The sequence below is a fragment of the Carlito syrichta genome, unplaced genomic scaffold, assembly GCF_000164805.1.
Source record: "Carlito syrichta isolate Samal-C Ts95f unplaced genomic scaffold, Tarsius_syrichta-2.0.1 Scaffold307171, whole genome shotgun sequence".
In the NCBI taxonomy this organism is placed as follows: domain Eukaryota; kingdom Metazoa; phylum Chordata; class Mammalia; order Primates; family Tarsiidae; genus Carlito; species Carlito syrichta.
This window is the reverse complement of record NW_007251267.1, coordinates 47,494-70,498: the sequence shown is the minus strand read 5'-3', so window position 1 is coordinate 70,498 and position 23,005 is coordinate 47,494. Positions and strand designations below refer to the sequence as shown.

The 23,005-nt window shown below is 41.1% G+C and overlaps 1 protein-coding gene across 3 annotated transcripts in view; it reads left to right on the top strand.

Moving 5' to 3' along the window:
- The first annotated feature begins 2,809 nt into the window (after positions 1-2,809).
- APOO (apolipoprotein O) overlaps positions 2,810-23,005 on the top strand; it is a 60,971-nt gene continuing 40,775 nt past the window's right edge. For 2 of the 3 annotated variants that reach the window (XM_021715503.1, XM_008063979.2), the window contains exon 1: positions 2,810-3,069. In XM_021715503.1, coding sequence (XP_021571178.1) covers positions 3,061-3,069 — 9 coding nt within the window. In that variant the 5' untranslated portion in view covers positions 2,810-3,060. The remainder of the gene's footprint in view (positions 3,070-23,005) is intronic. The other variant, XM_008063980.2, reaches the window with a different exon arrangement.

The following is a 23,005-nucleotide window of genomic DNA, read 5'->3' as shown; positions in this document are numbered from 1 at the left end:
CGCCTTAGCCTTCTAAGCAGCCGGAACTACAGGTACATGCTACTGCGCCCAGCTAATTTTTTATTTATTGTAGAGACGAGGTCTCACCAAGTTGCCTGGGCTGGTTTCAAACCCGCGGGCTCAGGTAATCCACTTGCCTCGGCCTCCCAAAGTGTTGGGATTACAGGCTGAGCCACCAAGCCCAGCCCATTATTTATATTATTATACTATTTGGATAAGACTCAAGTGTCATATGTTGTGCTAATTCTGAACTCTTTAAAAAGGAGGGCATCATGGATCTCTTAATGTTGCTTACAATTTACTTTCTTTTTGTATGAAAAATATTATGGGTATGTGGGAAAGACAAATGAATCTATCCATAGCCTTCTAACTGGTCTCTGTATCCAGCCTCTTCCTCCTCCTATTCATCTCATCACTCCTTAGCTGTCACCCCAACAAACTCGTTGAGGTCAGGAGGCATCTTGCTAACTATGGTATCTTCTGTGCCTAGCAGAACAGAGAGTTTTTACATGCTTGTCTGAAAACTGTTTGTCTTGATTTTATCATCAAATGGTAGTGAGACTCTGGGCAAGCCACTCAACCTCTCACTGGTTCAGTTCCTTCCTTGATAAAGTGGGAGGGTGTGTACTAAACTCTCTGATTCTTTGAAGCATTACTCCAATTTGGATGCAGCTCCCAAATTCTTAATCACTGCTGAGTCTCTTTTTTCCCCCTTAGTCTCTTCTACTAAACCAGGGGCTCTTTAACTTTTCCTCTATTGACAGATCTCTTCTAAAATTATATTTTTAAAATGCATAACATAAAATACATAGGATTACAAAGGGCTCCAATTATATTAAAATCATCCAAATATTTTTGAAAACAAAATTATAGTAAATGTATCTTATTTAAGCATTAAACAAAAACTACTGTACTTTTGAAGTAGTAATGAGTATAAATGATATTGTGAGATATCTACCATGACTGGAATGTAATATGAAAATATCTGTGCTTAGCTGGGCTCAGTGAATCATGCCTGTAGTCCCAGCTACTTGGGAGACTGAGGCAGGAGGATTCCTTGAGCCCAGGAGTTGGAGGTTGCAGTAAACTATGATTGCGTCACTCCATTCCAGCCTGGGCAAGCAAAGGAGACCCAATGTCTTAAAAAAATAAATTATCTGTGCTCTCTATTGATGACAAAGTCACAGTCACAGGTTTTTCTAATACTACTATGGTTTGTTGCCTACCTTATAATTGAAAGAAATGCTAACGTTCAGTTAGGGGTTAGTAAAAAATTAAGTTATATGAACTCCTGCCCTAAGCCCGGTGCAGTGGCTCATACAAGTAATTCCAGCACTCTAGGAGGCTGAGGCAGGAGGACTGCTTGAGGACAGGAGTTTGACCAGCCTAGGCAACATAGTGTGACCCTCATCTCTACAAAAATTTTTTTAAAAAATTAAGGACGAGGCAGAAGAATCCCTTGAGCCCAGGAGTTCAAGGTTACAATGAGCTATGACCGCACCACTGCACTCTAGCCTGGGCGACAGTGAGACCCTGTCTCTCTAAACAACAACAACAACAACTTCTGCCCTCGTTTATCATATACTTCACACTTTTATATATGTGTAATGTTCAGAACCTTATGAGTCTATTCAATTTTCTCTGTGGGGATGGGAACAGTATGGAATATGGAATCCTCTTAATAGAAAAGCAACCCTCAAGATCTGGGAGCTGCCCTGGCACTCACAGCTGGGTCATTACCCTGGCTCCTTAACAACACTCAATGCAGAAGTAAAGCCCTGCTTCCTTCAATTTGCCCCCAAATTACCCAACTAAAGTCCAAATCCTATGATAAATCGTTCTAATACTTACTGAAATGCCCCACTGTTCCCCTAGATGTATATTTTTCTTGCAACAGTGAGGAAACTAACTTCTCCAACTACAGGTGTGTTCCGAATGATCTTGGCTAGAGGGCAGTGACACACCACTGCACAAATTCCCAAATTTCCACATGCGCACCTGGATGGGGATTATACTTTCTATTTATTGGGTTAGAACAGAAATACAGAATGAAATAGTAAATACACACTCATTATGACATAGTGCAACAATTATTTAGGGTAGAGCACAGGTTTCCAAGTCTACCTGGGTTTAGATTCTGGCTTCCCACTTACCCTGTGGCCTTGTACAAATTACTGAACTTCTCTGTGCCTCAATTTTTTCATCTATAGACTGGGAATAATAATCGTGCTCACCTACTTGGGTTGTTGGACAGATTAGATGAATATGAGTAAGGAGCTTAGATCAGAGCTCAGTATATCGTAAGTCCTGTATTAGTGCTTGCTAGTCTTGTTAATAAGCTAGTTATTGCCATTATTACTTCTACAAGTAATAAAGGACAAACATTTGATTCCCATTGAGAAACTGACACTTAAGCATCTTAAAGAGAAAAAGAAATCAGAGCCTTTTGTGATGAAAGAACCTGGCAAATGAGATTGAAATGTAAAACCTGAGAAAAGTCCAGCCCACAGTAAAAACCTAAAAACCTTTTGGGAGGTAGATCCAGGCCCCCAATCGGCGGCTTCCGGTTGCGAGGCTCTCAAAGCCGCCCGAGGCGCCCCAGGCGCCCCCTCCCGGCAGCCTCTGCGCACAAGGGTACCCAGCTCACGCCGCTGGGCGTCCAATCGTGGCGGCGAAAGCGGATTCTCAGCGCAGCGCTGCGTACTGCGCCTCCCTCCTCGCGCCCCCGCGTGCCGCCCACACAGAGTCAGCGCTTTCTTGCCGCCTAGCAACTGCCGGCGCAGGGGCGGGGCCTCTGGGAGGGCGGGGCTTGCGTTCGCCCGCCGCCCGGCGCCGGGGAGCGACGCTTTGCAGCTCAGCGTCGCCGCTTCCAACACGGGGTGGTTGAACTAAGCCTCCGTCGCATCAAGTGGGTTGTACTACCGGCACCCACAGCCACCCGCACCCCGGCCTGCTGGTGGTCGGAGAAATCAGGTCCCTACTGGGCCTCCGTAGTCACCTCTCCGTAGTGGGCGTGGCCGAGGCCGGGGTGACCCTGCCGGAGCCACCGCTGCCAGCGACATGTTCAAGGTGAGAGCGTAGAGCCGGGTTATAGCTGTCACCGCCCCCTCCCGGCCGTCCGGAGCCCTCCCCGCGCCCTCGTGGGGACCAGGCCGGGCTCATCCCGAGGCTTTTCCCGCCACCGGGCCGGCTGCGTCCCGGCTCCGAGGTTCATTCACCTGTCAGCTTGGGACTGGCGGCTGCCGGGTGGAGGCGTGAGACCCCAGGGTGGGTGGGGGCGGCCTTTTGGGTCATGCTCTTGTGAATAAAACACTTTGAAAGTTAAAGCGCCTCCCCACAAAGTACCCATCCCCTCGGCAGGTGCCCTCATGAGATCGTGGGTACGGTGAGGCCAGCTCAGGGCACTGCAGGGTTTGCGGCTTTGGTTGCCTGGCAGGGTCAGGTTTCAGAACCTGGTGTGGGTTGAGCGGAGGGTCACCTTCGGAGAAGTTGTGCCGGGTGTGGGGGAGGCTGGTGTGGAATGGCTGGGTAAGAAGGGAAACTGGAGCTTTGCTTCACTCCCCAGTGAACATTTTTTAATATAGACAAGTCGACCCCCTTCCTTCCGTTTTATGAACTTTAACTTAGCATTAAACCATTATTCTACTTTTGAAAAAGTAAGTTACATAAAATACATTGCAGGCAACCAAAAATTAATTTACAAAATTGAGTCTTCAGGAAGCACAGTACCCATACAATAGTGCTAATGAAATCTCAAAATTGTACTACTCATTTAAAAGTTGTGCTGAGTTCTTGCAATGTGCTTTTATAGGCTATAAAATCAGAGCATGGATTCTGCCTTCCAGTCCCGGCGTTGCCACTTTCTAGCTGTGTAACCTTGTACTAATCACTTGGGCCTCTCTAGGCCTGTTTTCTTATTGCTGAAATTGGGATAATAGCATCTACCTCATAGGGTTGTTATAAGGAGTAAGTAAATTGGTATGTGTAAAGCACTTGTATTTGTTTTTATTCTGTTTTCAGGCAGCTCACAGTTTAGTCAGGAAGACAGCTCCCATAATCAGCTTTCATTGATTTGATAAATTTGTGTTAAACATCTATTACGTGCTAGGAGCTCAGGTCAGTTTTAGGACTACAACAGTTTATATGGGTACCACAATGTAGTATGGTAGTGAAAAGAACAGAATCTACATAACTTAACCAGGAGTTCTTAACCTGGGGTCTTCAGCCTCTCAAAGGGTCTGCAGATAGGGTATCTCTGAAAATAAGTGAAGAAATAATTATTTTCACCAACCTCCAACTGAAATTGAGCATTTCCTTCAGTAATGAATATGGGTAACTGTTTTAAATCTCTCTTGTTGGGTAAGGAACCACTGCAAACCAGTGCCTTAAAACAATAATGATTTATTATTTCTCACAATCTACTAGTTGGCTGGGCTGTTCTGCTGGCATCCCCAGTAGCTGAATTCAGCTGGTGGCTTGACTGAAAGGTGGCCTCCCTCCCATGTCTGGGGGCTTGGTTCCCCTCCATGTACCTAGCTTGAACTTCCTCACATGGTTACTGGGTTCCAAGAGGGCAAGACCCAATGCACAGACACTTACCTGCCTCACATTTGCTAATGTCAAAACCAATCACAGCCCAGTCCAGAGTTGATGTGATGGGAGGACTACATAAGGGCATGGATATAAGGAGGTATGGTGGGTTAATTGTTGGTCATTAATTTAACAGGTTCCCACAGCAGCAAACCACAGTTGTATTAGAACCTGTCACCAATAGAAGTCACAGTACCAGTGCAAGTCACATTTTCAGATCACATTACAGTTGTTGCAGATTTCAAAATACTTATGCTCATCACTACTTAAGAATTGTAGTAGATAAAACCCACTGCTAGATCTTTTTATTTAGAGTTAATAAAGAAGCACATATTACTATATTAGAAATTTGAGTTTTAAAAATAAAACTATGTCAATATAATTTTCATTTTATTGTGTACAGTTAGAAGCATTCTTTTGAGAAGGGATCCACAGTGCTCACAGACTGCCAAAGAGGTCCATGGTGCAGAAAAGGAAAGGAAGCTCTGGGGACTTCAGGGGAGGCCTCACAGAGGAGATACTAAAATTCAGTTTTGGAAGACAATTAGTTCTTCAGGTATATGAGCTGGGGAACATCAGCAATAGTATTCCATTGGGAGAAGTGCTGGTAACTCATTTTTGATATGTCAAAGGAAGCATACAGTGAGCTGGAATTATTTCCGGTGACATGTACTTTGGGTAGAAAAGGTCACAACAGGGCAACCCCCCCTGGGGTCCCCTCCCACTGGGAGCTTTTCTGTCCTCTCAATAAAAAGAGAAAAGATCACAACAAATCTTGGAGGACATCAAGAATGTAAGGAGTAGGCAGAGGAAGAGAGGAAGCCGGAGTTTTGAGAAGTAGAAGTAGGAACAAAAAAGAGTGATGTTTAGAAAGTCAAGGGAGGAAAGTTCAAGGAGAGCAGGCTGTGTTAAGATGCTTTCAGCTGGGAAAACCCAATTGCTTAAATAGTAAGAAGAAATATCATGAAGTCCATAGGAAGGATGGACTCCAGGGTTGTTGATTCGGTGGGTCAACAGTGTCATCAAGGACCTGTCTCTTGGCCTTCCACAGTAAGATTGGTTTCCCTTAGGGTTGCAAGATGACTGCCAGTAACATACACACTCTCATTCACTAGTGCAAGAGGAGGAGAGGGGACAAAGCTCCCATGCTTGGATTATACTCTTCCTCCAGTGTGATTGGAACCAACTTAGGTCAGGTGTCTGCCCCTGACCTGATAATAGTTGTGAGGGGAATGCCATGCTCTGATTGGCTGGGTTTAAACAGGATCAGCTCAGGATGGGGTCACTTAACCTTAATCACAGGGGAGAGGAATGAATTCATGAACACAATGGGGTTCTTTTAGGAAGGAAGAGGGGAATGGAGACTGGATATGCAACCAGCAATGTCCATTAAGAGATTTAAGTTAGATGAGTTTGGAGAAGTGTTCGTTGATTTGGGCACTTTGGAAAGCTTTCATGATTCTTATACATATAGGTTTACTGATGGAAGTGAAAGATTAACTTGGTGACTGAGGGGTGAGTAAATGGATACAATGGTGGTTGATAAGCTTGACAAGGGAAGGAGAGAGAATATGGTAACTAGAAGGAAATGTTGGGTCAAGGTTCTAGAGTTATTTTATGGTTGTTACAGTATTCAAGATTTGGTAGTGTTTATGGTCTAGGGAGGAGTGTACAAAGAGCTTTTACAAGAGAGAATCACTCAGCTTTAAAAGGCCAGGCGTGGTGACTCACACCTATAATCCCAGTACTTTGGGAGGCTGAGGTGGGAGGATTGCGTGAACCCAGGAGTTCAAGACCAGCCTGGGTAACATAGTGATACCTCATCTCTACACACACACACACACACACACACACACACACACACACACACACACACACACACACTAGCCAGGTGTGGTGATGTGGACTTGTAGTCCCAGCTAGCCAGGAGGCTGAGAAGTGAGGATTGCTTGAACCCAGGAGTTAGAGGCTGCAATGAGCCATGATCGTGCCACAGCACTTCAGTCTGGGTACAGAGTGAGACCTCGACTCAAAAAAAAGAAGGCAGGGGAGAGGAGAGAGATATTTCCACTTGTGACATGGAAGGAATGGAAAGGTGTGAGGGATTTCTACCAGCAGATTTCTACTGGGTGGTTCTTCACTCCCTTAGGGTATGTTTTGGAAACTCAAGGGGTTGTTCTTTATGCCTTTAGCTGCGTTGAACATATTTGTACTGAAATATAATTCATAGAAATCTTTCCTTTTTATTCACCTTTATGTGCCATCATATTATGTTAATATCTTTGCCTTTTTGGACCTATCCATATAGATTGATGATGAATTTCAGGATAGCAAAAGAGCATTACATAATATTTGTCATAAAATGACAGTGTTAGGTCTATTAATTGCGAACCAGTGCTTGTCAAACTTTAATGTACTTATGACTCTTGTTAAAATGAAGATTCCAATTCAGTGGGTCTGGGTTGGGACCTCAGATTCTTCACTTTTTAACAAGCTTCTGCATGCTTTAGATGCTGCAGATCCCCTAATCACATGTTGAATAGCAAGAATTGAGGCAATCAGTAGATGAATGGTTTCTTGTGCTTTTGAGGTGGATGGTTTTTGCGCATGGTGGGATTTGGAAGAGGCATTGACCAAAGAACAAAAAAGATAGGCCAGATCCTTGGGGGGCTCTGCTGAGAGCACTCTTCTTGCAAGTCTGTGCCAAGTGGGATTGGAGCAAATGGTAGGATTGATCTGGGTTTGGGTGTTAACAGCTTGAGTCAACTGGGACTGGAGGGCAAAGGAATTGATAGTATAGGTAGTGGTGGAGTACAATGTATCTCACTAGTTATGTGCATATTTATTTATTTATTTATTTATTTATTTATTTTGAGTTGGAGTCTCACTCGGTCGGCCAGACTGGAGTGCAGTGGCCGCTTCCGGCCACCGCAGCCTCGCCTGCTGGGCTCCAGCGATCCTTCCGCCTCAGCCTTCTGAGTAGCCGGAATTACAGGCATGTGCTACCACGCCTGGCTGATTTTTTGATTTTTATTGTAGAGATGAGGTCTTGCTGCCCAGGCAGGTCTCGAACCCGCGGGCTCAGGCAATCCACTCACCTCAGCCTCCCAAAGGCGTGGGATTACAGGCTGAGCCACCCAGCCGGCATGTGCATATTTAATTAAAATGTTTAACTGAACCATTGTTTTGATTTAGCTATTAATCTTTGGGTCAGTAGGGGGCACTGGTGGATTAAAAAAAACACATTTGAAAAGCTGCCCAGTATTTGCATAGGAAGCAACTTTTCCTTGTGCTGCTGCAGGAAGTTGGAATATTGAATATATATACCCAGTCCCCATATACTAGATCTTCATTACACAAATTTTATCACAGTCCAACTATGGGCTGTGTATCATGCTGACCCTGGGGGAGCGGCAAGTAAAAAAAAACATTTATTTTATTTTACTTATTTCAGTAGCTTTAGGAGGTACAGAGTATTGGTTACATGGGTGCATTGTGTAGAGGCAAAGAAATCTGGGCTTTAAGTGTACCTGCCACTACCACCACCACCACCTGTGCACATTGTACTGATAGGTGAATTTTTATCCCTCCATCCCCTTCTGAGTCTTCAGTGTCCATCATATCATTCTCTATGCCTTTGCATACCCTTAGTTTTGCTCTCACTTATAAGTGAGGACGTGCAGTGTTTGGTTTTTTGCTCCTGCGTTAGTTCACTTAGGATGAAGTTCTCTAATTTTACCCAAGTTGCTGCAAAAGACGTTATTTCATTCTTTTTTTATGGCTGAATAGTATTTCATGATATATATATACATACCACATCTTCATTATCCACTGATCAGTTGATGGGCATTTAGGTTGATTCCACATCTTTGCAATTGTGAATTGTCCTGTAATAAACATACGAGTGCAGGTATCTGTTTTGTGTAATGACTTCTGTTCCTTTGGGTAGATACCTAGTAGTGGGATTACTGGATCGAGCAGTAGGTCTGCTTTTAGTTCTTTTAGAAATCTCCATACCGATTTCTATAGAGGTTGTACTAATTTGCACTTCCACCAACAGTATTCTGAAAAGACCCATTTCTAATCTAGGAAAGAGTTCCCAAATCTGGCTATACATTAGAATTATTCAAGGAGACAAATAGTTTCCAGGACCCTTCCCATGGTTCTGATTACTTTTTAGGTGGGGTCCAGGCATCTTTCGTTTTGGAAAAAACCCTTGCCCTCAGGTTATTGTGAAACTCTTTGAAGCTCACAATGCAGTTATCAGCACAGACATAAAATCCCTTACGATTCAGTGGATCTCAACTTTGACTGCACGTTAGAGTCTCCTGGGGAACTTAAAAAAGTTCTAGTGCCCAGTCTGGAACCCAGACCAATGACATCAGAATCTCTAGAGATGGAATCTAGGCATCTAAGTTTTTAGAGCATGCAGCCAACTTTGAGAACGACTGACTTAGAGAGATGAGCACCAGTAGGGGGCATTAGAAGACTTTCTAGAGAAGAACATGCTTGTGCTGACCTTTGAAGCGGGGAAGACAAGGTTGAAAGGGCTTCTAAGCAGAGAAGAAAAGCACATGCAAGGACACAGAAGTGAGAGAGTTCAGCACCATGTTAAGACCTTGGGCTTCACCGTATTCCTTGGGGGGAGATATTTAGATTCTTTGTAGCTGCTGCTTCATCTTTAAAACAAGGATAAGACTCTTACCAACCTTAAATGGTCGTGTGACTTAAATTCACTCATACCCAAAGCTTAGAACAGTGCTTGGCACAAAGTAAGTGCTCAAGAAATGTGAGCTGTTACTAACTTTTCGTTGGTGTCTTGTAAGAGGCTGCTAAGGTAGTGTTACGGTAGTCTACAGTCTTGGGGTTCTTCAAAAGTACAATTTATTTCAAAACTTGGTAGTTGATTGGATGTGACAGAGGAGAGAGAAGGAGAATTCAAGGATGCTGCCCAGGCTTTTGACTTTTGACTGTAGGAACTATTAGTTGAGGTGAGAAAGTGGAAGAAGGCCGAGTTCGATTTGTGGGGAGGCGGTCATTTGATTTTGAACAGATTGGACTTGTTGAAATATCTGGACATTGAGAGGTGGTAATCAGTTGACATGGACCCCAAGGGTATGGAGTTTTCCTGTAACAGATGTAGGCTGGAGATTGGGGAATCTTCAGCTGCTAATTGCAGCCTCCAGGGCAAGTAAGTGGCCTAGTGAAAACTGCTCTGAGTCAGTTTCTTCTTGAAGGGCAAAGATGTGACCTGTACTCAGAGCTTACTACGCAGAGGAGCCCAAGTGAACTTGTCCATGGCTGTAAGCTCACACATTCTTTGTGGCTTGGTATAATGCCTATGTTGTCTGTCTGTCTTCATATCATGTTACTAGTACAGACTGAGGGGAGAATTACAGTGCTAAATGGAAAAGCCAAACCATCTGTAAATTAGGAAAGTAATTGAACTTTATACTTGAGTATTATTTTAAATGCCACATACTTTGAAAGGTAATAAGAGTTTTTCCCACCCTAGCAATTTAAGCATCTCTGAGGGAATTCTTCTTGAGGAATTGTAGTGACTACATTTTTACTCACAGAAATGCATTTTTATGGGCAGAATTAATTGCTTGAGTTTTTTCCCTGTCTTACCCTTCAAAGAAGTTGGACAGTAGATCACAAAGAAGAAGAAAAAACTGTCCTTCAACTCTGGATTCTGTCTGAAAGCACAGGCTCAGGTTCTAGTTGTGTCTCTGGCTTCCAGCTGAGTGACCTTGGTGAGGTTTCTTAATCTCTGAGTCCCCTGATCATGGTCCTGTGGGGATAGTAATATACCCTTCCATATCTCGCAGGTTGTTGGGACGTTCAAATGAGATAACATCTGTGAAAAGAACAGTGAACTATAAAACACTATATGAATGTAAGGTGTTTTCCATCCCTTCTGCATCACATTTGTCCACTGAAATGATTTGTGGTTCCAAATTAGCATTGTGTCCTTAGGACTATAAAAAGTGGATCAAACTTGGATAAATTCACATCTCATTTGGAAGTGAATCCTGTGCAGGACACTGTAGCACTGTTTCTATTTCTAAAATGCAAATAGCCTCCCAGTTGCAGCTTACACTGGAAGAGGAGAAGGAAGAAATAGATGAATAATATCTTAAAAGAATGAGGAGATCAGAGACACAATGGAGGAGAAAAGTAGATGATGTATTAGACATTTATGATAAATGGATTTATAACCCCATGAGGCCTGTTCATGTTTGTAGACTTTTATGACATAAAGGTTTAATTTATAATCTATATGTATATGTCGCATGCCCATATCTTTCTAAGCTAGACTGGAACTTCTTGAACGCTTGAAAATGAACTTTGATATTTGTTTGCATGGTACATTTAAAATTAGATGTATAAATGCAAGTAATTAAATGCATAATAAATCTCTGTAGCAGATATCTGTTTCAAAAAGCTTAGACTCGACTTATTTATAGTATGACAGGAAAGTGCCAAAATATTTTTTCAGTAAAGGAATTGAGAGTTTCTATCAGTTGATTTTCCCCAAAAATGCTTATGTGGAATTTTACAGTTGGTTCATGCAGCTTGAAACTTTATGTAGAGATTTTTTCAGGGCAAAAAAATATTGGTCTAGAGATATATTTTAGAATTTGAAAGTTATTTATTTTTTATTGCTGAATTTTAAAAAAGTTGCATGGCCTCATCCCAGTTTTATTAGAAAACTTCACCAGTGCCAATTTCTTAATGTAGTGGGTTTTTAAGGTTACATCCAGTGTTCACTAAAACTTGGAAAGGCAAGAATATAGAGCAAGGGTCATAGAGCTTTCAATATGCTGAAAACCTATAACTTTGAATGTTAAACTATATCCTCCTGATACAGCTTTATGCATTATGGATAGTATAGTCAAATTTTGAGCGAATAATGTTTTAAAGGCACTTTAAGTACAGTCACCCTTTGTCTTCCTATTTCTTTTTGGTTCTTTGAAGCAATACAGTGTGTTTTATTCAAAGCCCACACTGGCTCCCGCTTAAGGACTTCTTTGTTTGGTTCTGTGAGGATGAGGAGCCCTCTGTGGGAGCTAGAGATAGATTGGCAAGTTCATGTTCATTGCCTTATTGGGAGGGATACCCAAAAGTTTATTTTTCAGATATGTCTGTTCATTCTTTTGAAGTTTTTAAAAAAGGATATATGAAAATAAATAATAAAGGTTCTTCTTTTCTTTTCCCCATTCCACACATTTCAGTCCTCATGAAATAGCAGCCTGTTTTTCTTCGTGCTTGCTGAAATGAATCTCCTCTCTTATTAAGGTGCTGATTCATGTGTCATATTATGACATGGGTTAGACTGCTGAGTAAGTAAGCAAAAAGTGATGTGAGGACTCCAAAAAGTTTCCTAAATTGCCTGTTGATATCTTACCTCACTTGGCAAATACAACGGAGCCTGTTTATGGAGTCACACTGTTTGGGAGCTCTGTTAAAGTTGCTGTGTATAGTCCAAACATTTACTTTTCTAGTTTTGGTTCCCTGTTTTTGCAGAGATTTTCATTATGAAATCAGATTATTATTAGCAGAATTGATTCTTGTACATAATTTGAAAAAAGTTGTAGAGTTTTCTTTTCCTTAAAGAAGAAAAAGCACATAAATAACTGAGATGAGGTTGAAGGCAGTTGTCATCAGTGAGTTCATAGTCCTGTGTGCACATGGTGGTCTATTAGGATATGAAACTTGGATCTAAATAGGTTTTACTTTGACAGGATAGCTCTTGTTATTAAATGGTGTGCATTTTTTTTAGTTGTTCAAAACCATGGATGTATTTGAAAAAACTAGACTTGAAGTAAATGTTCCGCTATGATTTTTTTCTTACCTTTATTCCCTTAACTCAGAAAAGATTGAGTATATCCCAGGATGCTATTCCAGTGGAGAAAAAAGATGCTTTTTGCAGTTTTAGACAAGCAGCAGTATATTTCCGCCTGTATGAGGAAGTTCAAAATAAATTTGGAACTTGGTAAATTGCATATCATCTGTGTTCCAAGTCTGTGAAACCAGTACAGCTCAGCTAGATGACTCAAAACTTGTCTAAATGAACAATTATCTCACTCTTTGGCCCTGAGGTTTTCTTCCTGTTTAGCATACAAGTTTATTATTTTTCTACATGAATTTAATAAAATCTAATAGCTATTTTTATTCATTTATTTTAAATTCACTCTGAGTAGCATGCTGAAGTTTTAAAAAAAATTTATTTTTAAAAATGTGAATAGTTATTTTTAAAGAGTAGAAAATGAAACAATTGCAAATAAAACATTTGCTTTGCTGACATAATTTCATGGTGAATTCTGCCCTCCAAAGATAAAATAGAACTTGGTTTTCTATGAGAAAAAGATGTTAATCTAGAAAACATTTTTTCTTTGCTTATCTCTTTAGATTATAATCTTCATAATGGATGAGAAAGAACTAGGATGTATCAATTACTCTAGAACTCTAGAGCCACAGAATTGAAAGTTTCTTACAAAATAGTTCTCTGTTGGGCAATCCCCTCAGGTTCCCTCCCACTGTGGGAGCTTTTCTGTACTCAATAAATCCTGCTTTCTCAAAAAAAAAAAAAAAAAGTTGTGTGTTCGCCATAGTGGAAAGACAGTTTTTCTTTATGTTGTTTAAAGTCTGAACTCTTAAATTTTTGGCTTTATAACCCCCTTTACTGTGAAACAGATGGAAATGATTGTGGTTTCTATTGTTATTAAAGTATGAGTGCTCCCAGATTTTATATCCAAATGTGTGCCTGTCAAAACAGTTGTTTTGAGGATAGATTTAATTATCCTCTCAGTATATTTATTCTAAAACTTGATCACTGATCAATATATTTATTCCAAAAGTATTATCACTGATCAAAACATTTTTACTCCTCCTCATTTGGAATTATCTTCATACTTTGTGCTTTGTGGCAAATTCTTTAGAATGTCTTCAGGAACAAGTCATTTCTGTTCTTAGCATACTACAAAACATCAAAATTCATTGTAAAAACTTCAGGAAATACAGATAACCCTAAAGAATCATTCTTAATACCATCACCTACAGACAACCACTGTTAATATCTTTTTAGACTAGTTTCTGAGCATATTCATATATATACTTGGTGTGACATTCTCCACACATTCGGTGGAATCATACCACAAGTCTCCCTACCCTCCCCCCTTTAAAAAAAACAAAACAAGTGTCATTTTCTAATCCCTCCTATTCTTATTTTAAATATATTGAGAATGATTTTCTTATGGGCTTAAAATTTGATCTGAAGGCATTTAGAAATGAAGCCATATGATTACATATTAAAAGTGAATTTCATTTATTAATTTTTTATGTATGATTGCTGTAAATTCTGACTCCATATGTGATTGATCAAGGTTACTACTTTGAAAAGAGATCTGTCCTTAAAAAAATTTATAAGTAGTGCTAAAATACTTTTTTCTTACAAAAAGTCAAAGTAGTGCAGTTAATTATCAGGTTTCCATTGTCTGCTTCCCTTTGACCTCCTTCCCAGAAAAAGCCCCTTTTCTGTTTGGTGTGTGGCCCTCCAGATTAGAAAGGATTGCTGAGGTCAGGCACGGAGGCTCAAGCCTGTAACCCCAGCACTTTGGGAGGCCAAGGCAAGAGGATGGCCTGAGTCCAGGAATTTGAGACCAGCCTGGGCAACTTGGTGAGACCTTGTCTCTACAATAAAGAAAATAATTAGCTGGGTGTGGTAGTGTGTGCTTGTAGTTCCAGCTACTTGGAAGGCTGAGATGGAAGGATTGCCTGAGCCCAGCAGGTCGAGGCTGCGGTAGCCGGGAGCATGCCACTGCACTCTAACCTGGGCAGCATGACAGTGAGACTCGAACTCAAAAAAAAAAAAAGAGTTGCTGAATAAAATGTAGGTACTGTACTGAATCCTCATTATGGAGAGGGAGATATTCTTTATTCTTTTGATAATTCAAGAATTACAGACTTGTTTAGTTTCTATTTATTTTCAATTCAACTTATAACATATTACTAAGAACACCAATGTAACCTAGTTTGGGCAGAATTTTTAAAATTGTTTTCTTCATTTTGTTTTAGCCTAAATTATTTCACATAGTTTGCTCTTTGTTTTATGTTAGTTACTTAGAACAAGAATAAATAATCTATTTTAGATTTTTATCTCTTAAGCAACTGAAAAGAATCAGATTAAAAATTAGCATTTTGTTTCAAATGAAAATGCTTTCGTAATGGTAATTATTGCAGAAAATGTTGATTGAAGATCAAAGAACCAGGGTAATCTTTGGGAAATAAAAAGCATAATTATGTATCTTTCTGTAAATAAGGGAATATCTAACTTTAAATGGCATTTGCTTTCAAAATGTTCCCCAATGCATTTATTTTCCACAATTACAGATTTTAAAATGATTTTATACAACTTTGGAAGCAGCTGTACATTTGAATGTACAGGTTATATGACTCTCAGCTAAGTTATATAATAGCTAAAATGTAATAATTAAAGTATTAGATTTGTTTGTGCAATTTTTAAATTTTTTATTTTATTTTTATTTTTAATCTTTTGTAGAGAAAAGTCTTGCTATGTTGCCCAGGCTGGTCTTGTACTCCTGGCCTCAAATGATCCTCCCACATCGGCCTCCCAAAGTTCTGGGGTTTACAGGTGTGAGCCACCATACCCAACCTGCTTGTGTAATTTTTGTTACCAAATTATTTAGAGTAGATTATTATTATTATGGTTATTATGATTATGATTATGATTTTGAGTCAGAGTGTCACTCTGTTGCCCAAGCTGGAATTCAGTGTCATGCTCACGGCCACCACCACTTCGACCTGCTGGGCTCAGACAATTCTTCAGTCTCAGGTGCTCCTTCTACTTCAGCCTTCCAAGTAGCTGGAACCACAGGTGCACGCCTTCATGCCCAGCTGATTTTTAATTTATTGTAGAAACAAGGTCTTGCCAGGTTGCCCAGGCTAGTCTTGAACCCCCAGACTCAGGCAATCTTCTCGCTTTCACCTCTCAAACTGCTGGGATTACAGGCGTGAGCCACCATGCCTGGCCTGGGGTAGATTATTAAAACCCCCTTGATTTTGTGAAGGAAGTTGTTGATTGAGAATTTTTTTTTAAGTAGGGGTCTCACTCTGTTGCCCAGGCTGGATTGCAGTGGCATGATCACAACTCACTGCAGCCTCGACCTCCTGGGCTCAGGTGGTCCTTCTGCCTCAGCCACCTGAGTAACTGGGACTACAGGTGCATACCACCATGCCTGGCTAATTTTTTTTTCTTTTTTGTAGAGATAAGGTCTTGTTATGTTGCCTAGGCTAGTCTCAAACTCCTGGGCTCAAGCAATACTCCCACCTCGACCTCCCAAAATGCTGGGATTATAGGCATGAACCGCCACACCCGGCTGTTACTGTTTTTTACAGTGGCTCTTCTTAGTGATACTCATTCTTAGCATCAATCTGTTGGATGACTGCTTTAAAAAAATACATAAACTTCCGGATTGTTGATCCTGTCTCCTGTCTGCAGTTGTTTCTCAGATGTGGTACATTATTCCATGTTCTCTGTTGATCCCGTCCCTTGTCTGTTAGTGCACTCATCACAGATAGTGTAACTATTTGTTTATCCACCTTATTAGACTGTGGAGACAGGGACTATATCTTATTGTCTTTGAAATCTGTTTTCATTGTTTCATTAGAGAGTTGCTTTGATGTTGTCTTTTGACTGTGTGGATTGTAGGACCATTAAATGAGATAGAGCATCTCAGAGGAAAACAGGCTTTTGGAGAGAATTAAGTTTGAAACATCATATTGTACATCTTAAATATATATAATTTAAAAGTATAAATAGGCCAGGCATGGTGGCTCATGCCTATAATCCCAGCACTTTGGGAGGCCAAGATTGCCTGAGTCCACAGGTTTGAGACTAGCCTGGGCAACTTGGCGAGACCTCATTTCTACAATACATCAAAAAATTAGCCGAGCATGGTGACATGTGCCTGTAGTTCCAGCTACTTGGAAGACTGAGGCGGAAGGATCACCTGAGCCCAGCAGGTCGAGGCTGCAGTTGCTGTGCACGTGTCACTGCACTCCAGCCTGGGTGACAGAGTGAGACTTCAACTAAAAAAAAAAAAAGTATAAATAAAAAATAAGTAACACATTCCATTATCTCAAAAAAAAAAAGCAGTTCACTTTTACATATGTTCTGTTTGAAGTAGCAATTGAAAAGCCTGGTGAAGGTTTGTCAAGGAGTTAGACATACAAGCCTCAGGCTTAGGCAGAGACTGGTCTAGGGATACTGATGTGGATATCAATAACATATGGCTTGGGAGTTAAAAGTTTCCATGAAATTGCTCTGGAGTGAGGAGAGGATTAAGGACTACTCCATGTCTCATTAACCTTGAAGAGCTGTGCAGAGGAAGAGAAGGCCCCAAAGGAGAGCCAGAGAGTGCTTAGAAATCTTGGAGAATCCTGGAAGCCCAAAAAAGAGAGTTTGAAGATGGAGAGTGGTTACCAGTTTCAGAGTGCAACTAAGATGCTAGATGTCCAGTGGAGTTTGGCAACTGGGAGGGCATTGGTGGCTTTGGGAAAAACAGTTTTAGGGAGGTGCAATGAGTAGTGAAGGGTGGAGGGTATAAAATCAAGAAAACAGTCTATTTTTTTGACTTTGTGTTGAAATACAGATGTTCCTCAACTTACAGTGGGGTTACATCTAGATAAACCCATTGTAAATTGAAAATGTCATAACCTGAAAATGCATTTTAATATACCCAACCTACCAAACATCATAGTTTGGTCTAGCCTACTTCACATGTGCTCAGAACACTTCCAGTAACCTACAGTTGGGTGAAATAATCTAACACAAAGACTATTTTATAATAAAGTGTTGAATATCTCATGTACTTTATTGATTACTATACTGAAGGTGAAAAAATAGTTGTATGAGTACTCAAAGTACTCTTTCTATTGAATGATACACTTTCACACCATCTTTAAGTCAGGGACCATCTGTATAATGTACATATAGGAAAGTATATGGTTCGTAAGTGAATTTTTTTTTTTTTTTTTAGTTGGAGTCTCACTCTGTCGCCCAGACTGGAGTGCAGTGGCATGCTCCCGGCCACCGCAACCTCGACCTTCTGGGCTCCGGTGATCCTTCCGCCTCAGCCTTCTAAGTAGCCAGAACTACAGGCGCGTGCTACCACGCCCAGCTAGTTTTTGATTTATTGTAGAGATGAGGTCTCTCCAAGTTGCCTGGGCGGGTCTTGAACCCTCAGGCTCAGGCAATCCACTCACCTCGGCCTCCCAAAGTGCTGGAATTACAGGCTGAGCCACCAAGGCCGGCTGTAAGTGAATTTTTATAAACCGAACATACTAGTATATATAGGGCACTCTAGAAGCTCTCTTCATGGCCATTCGAGTCAGTTCTCAGCTTGATAAGGGTATTCACTATTCTGCCATCTAAGTGTAGTCTATTTTTAAAATAAATTTGTCAGTGCAGGTAGGAAGAAGGATAGGGTGGTAGTTAGGGAATTAGGGGTGGAAGTATTCATTGTATTTTGTTTAAGAAGGGAGAGATTTTGTTGAATGTGAATGAATCCCATAATTTCTCTAGTAGGTGGCCTGTCTGTTTCTTTTTCTGTATAGGACAATTTTAATTTCATTCTTCCAAATGTTTTTAGGAATAAGTATGTTTGAGTGTTTATATAAACTTAAATTGAATAACTTCCCTAAGCATCTGCTTGTGGAATAGAGGTTTTCTAAACTTGGCTTATCGTGGGAATAGATTCTTCGGCCCCTCTTAGATTTACTGAGTCAGACACTCTGGGGGAAGGTGTTGGAATCTATGCTTTTAAAAAGCTTCCCACTTATATCAGATGTAATGGGCTGTGAACTAAGTAAATAAATAACTTCCTGGGTGATTCTGAAACCTCTAGGGTACACAGAACTGCAGAGGCCTTTTACCAAAAAGGAAACTGGTATATATTTTATTTTTTTTTCCACTGGTATATATTTTAAATGGATGGTCTAAAAAGATAATAGTTTTGTAACCATGGGAGAACAAAGGGTCATACTTCTTAAAAATGGGAGAGACTGCACACTGGATTCTCTATAGAGTTGAAAAAGAAAGCAAGTTGTTAGGGTTTTGAGCCCCACCATTCATGAGAGTCTTTGAATAATTCTGAGGGTGTCTCATTTAGCTTGAGGTTTTTGTCTTTAAAGCGGTTTTACTGGAACACAATCACAATGTGGTCCTAGAGCTACAGAATCCTGGGCAGTACACTTTTATTTGCAAAGCAAGAACAGTTTAGCCTTCTGGGTACCCATTATATTTGTGTGTTTATGACCTCACCAGATTCATATCCTATCTTGGCTAGCTGTGTCTAAGAATTTACCCTTGGTGCTGTAGCTGGAAGATAAACTCAATCTTATGTCTGAATTTTTTTTTAGAATATTAGTTTATTTTTTATTTTTATTTTTTGAGTTGGGAGTCTCACTCTGTCACCCAGGCTGGAGTGCAGTGGCATGCTCATGGCCACCGCAGCCTGACCTGCTGGGCTCAGGCGATTCTTCCGCCTCAGCCTTCCAAGTAGCTGGAACTACAGGCATGCACTACCATGCCCGGCTATTTTTGATTTATTGTAGAGATAAGGTCTCGCCAAGTTGCCTAGGCTGGTCTAGAACCCCTGGGCTCAGGCAATCCTCTCGCTTTGAGTTTATTTTTTAAATTGTGTCCTGAGTCTTTTCAAGTAAACTCATAGTCTTCCTGGAAGTTCTGTAAGAGCAGGGACCACATCTGATTAAGTGTTGTGTCTGTTTAGCACTGTGCCTGACATGGTGTGCAATAAATATTTGTTTCTGAAATAAAATCCTAACAATCAATCCTCTTCTGATTGTTACATATAACCTTGCTTACCTGACCACATTTATTTTGTCATCATCAGTCCCTGGCAAGCTTCAGTGGAGAAAGAATAAGAAGCGAATAATGCCCTTGAGATAATGGCAACCTACCCTTTACAATACTTCTTGTTAGGGCCTCGTCTAACCAAATGCTAATCCTGGTTGCTCAGTTTCCATTGACAATTAAGCCCCCTGTGGACTGTGTAAAACAAAAGTTGAAAGACAGAGAGTCCAAGGTCCAATATAGAAAATGTACCTTGATAGGGTGAGTATAAGATATATACTTGCTGGGGAATAGGCTCAGACCTGAAAGAAAGAAAGGGTTAGCCACCTGAGCTGGGGAACTCAATGATACTCCCTCTGAGGTTTATAAACCTAAGGGCCACTAACTCACCTTTGTCTAAGCCATATTTTAGTTTTCCCTCTGACTATTGGTCTCACAGGTATGTTCAAAACGTCAGATAAGCCAACACATCAGGGTCCTTACTTTGAGATCCCCCTCCTACTAGCTGAATTCCAGAAGAGGCCTCTAGCAACTGAAGGGTACATTCCAAAGGGGCTGGATCTAAAGAAAAGCAGCCTTTGGATCTAGCCTGTAGCTTAGCACTCATTGAAGATGCAGCTCTTAACAGATCTTGCTTGACTTTGATCTAGCAAGCCAAACTCATCTAATCCAAAGTAGAGCATATCTAATCAGTTCTTGGAAAATGTATATATGTACTCACTTTCTGAGCCAAGTCATCTGCCCTGGGTAGGGAGTGAGCCTGGCAAACAAGGCTTCCCAAGGACTGTCACTTGAGACAGTGAGTGCTTAGGCACTCACATGGGTACACACAGTCTGGAGGTTCCAGCCCCCTATCAGAAAAAGCCCAGGAGAGATCTCACTTATCAGGAGGTATATTCAGTCTGATTATACCATAATGGGTTAGGACCCCTCATGGTGAGACATTGTCTTTGTGTTCATGTGTCACAGGGCAACGCAACAGGAGTGCCAATATGAAAAAAGTTGATAAAACTAGAGCTTTTTTGGTTATGTCCCCAGACCCTGGAAGTTGGTTGTCTTTCTTCAAGGCACCAGACCTCCAGATTAGTGTTCTTCCTTGGGGAGGCAAAAGATTGAAGGATGCTCTTCTTCTTCTCCTCTTTGTGCCCTCATACTTTCCTGGATGATCTCTGCCTATTTTAACAGCCTTTCTCTTCTTAAATTCTGACTTTGAATGGGTTGACCTGAATACTCAATACTGATCCCTAACAAATTATGGTAGTCACCTGGCAGGCACATAGTGTCCAAGACTCCCATTTGTGATAACATCTGGTCTGGCGAGCTTCCGCTTTACTGTTATAAGGAAAGGTGGTGAATGTGAAGGGCAGGGTGGAGTAGTCTTGAGCCAAGAGGAGCCACCTTAGATGTTGAGTACATCAGTGTCAGTCTTGTCTGCCTGTGGACCTTTTACCAAGCTCCTTCTGTGGATTTCTGTCCCACAGCTCTGTACCACCTAGTTCCTTACCACAATCAGGTATGTGACTGCTTCCTTCATCGGAATGACCTTGGCCTAAAGTTTTTACCTATATTTTGGCACAAACTTGGCATGGATTAGAGTGTGCCCATGGTTTTTTTAAAAGTATAATTTCCATATGGTGAAATAGATGGATTTTAAATTGTATAATCTTAGATGTTCAATTTGAGTTTTGACAGATGTATACACGTTGTATAACTCATCACCCAGCCTTTAAGAAAATCTGGGTGATGAGAGATGCCAGATGTATACACTCCAATAAAGATTGTTTCTTTCACCCCAGAAAGTTTCCTTGTGCTTCTTTGTGGTAAGTCTACTGCCCCCACCATCCCTCATTTCATCCTCCAGGCAGCTATTGTTCTGGTTTCTATAACTGTGTATTAGGCTTGAGGCCATGGGTTTTAAAACACAGATTTTCTTAAAGGCTGGGTGATGAGAGATGCCAGAAAATAGTATTTATTCAAGTAAACCGGTGGTTCTCATTGGGGAGGTTGCTCCCCAGAAGACATTTGGCAGTGACCAGAGACATTTTTGACTGTCGTGACTGGGAGGGGGTGCTACTGGCATCTAGTGGGTAGAGGCCAGGGATACTGCCAACCCTCCTACAATGCAGAAGGCAGCTTTACAATGCAGAAGGAAGAACCCACCCCAAATGTCAGTAATACTGAGGTTGAGAAACCCTGAAGTAAATCATGTATTCTCTATAGAGAGACAACTGTGGCCCTGGGGAGAGTGTACATTTGTGGGACTCCCAAGTGTCCCAGGGTGAGATTTGTTTTTTCTTTGTTTTGTTTGCTTGTCTGCCGAGAGCCTGCCAGAAGATGAAAAGGCCACTGCAGGAGTCAGCTTTCTTTGGTGCTACCCCCATTGTGGCTACAGTTCTTGCTGTGGGATGGGAGTCAGGGTGGGCTTGGGGAGGAAAGTTAATAGGAGAAGAGGAAGAAGAAAACATAGGCAATAAGGGGGGCAAGCTTAGAATAATTCTAAAACTAGAAAAACGAGAACAATAAGAGGGAAAAATAAAGCAGAAATTAATAATTAAGAAGCCAATAAAATATTAAATTTAAAAGTAAATGAGTTAAGATTCTAAAATCAGAGATAAAAGTGAGTGGAAATAATCATTAAGAACATAAAAATGGAACTAGGAATACAGAGAAGACCATGAGATGAAAAATGAAATATATGAAAAGTAGACAGAATTAGAATCAAGTACAGGAATTGAGAATTAAAAAGATCGGGCAACCCCCCTCGGTTCCCCCCCCCCCAAAAAAAAGTTCAACCTAAGGCAATACAATCAACCCTCCTCCATATCCATGGATTCAACCAACCTTGGGTTGAAAATATTTTGGGGGAAAAAAAAATTCCACAAAGTTCCAAGAAGCAAAACTTAAATTTGCTGTGTGCCAAGTACTACATTGAATCCATGTGAATGAAGGGATGTGTAGGCACTGTATTAAGTATTATAAGTAATCTAAAGATGATATAAAGTATACAGTGTGTGGGTTATATGCAAATACTGTGCCATTTCATATCAGGGACTTCAGCATCCACCGATTTTAGTACCTACAGGAGTTGTAGAGCCAGTCCCTCACAGATACCAGTGTATAAAACAAGGGTGAAGGGGACACCATGAAACCAAGCTACTCTGCTTAGAGGTTAAAGACTGTATGAGGGAATGGGGAGGGGGCTGGGTGCTGGCTGGAACAGATAAAGGAGGGGAGTTGGAAACAAAGTCCTGGAGTGGGGCCAGCTTGCCTTAGTGGAAAGTCCCTAGTTCAAGCAGCATTGTGGTCGGTAGGTTGTTTGGTTGGTTGGTCATTCAGTTGGTCAGTCTTGGGCAGACTCAGAAAGCTGAGAGCAATGAGTTGGTGCCTCCAGATACCAGCAACCTTATGTGCCCCCATTATGTGTCCCCAGCAGGGGCTTGGGGAGGGGACTCCTTGGGAGTTGCAAAGATTTTTTCTTTCTTTCTCTCTCTTTCTCTTTCTCTCTCTCTCTCTCTC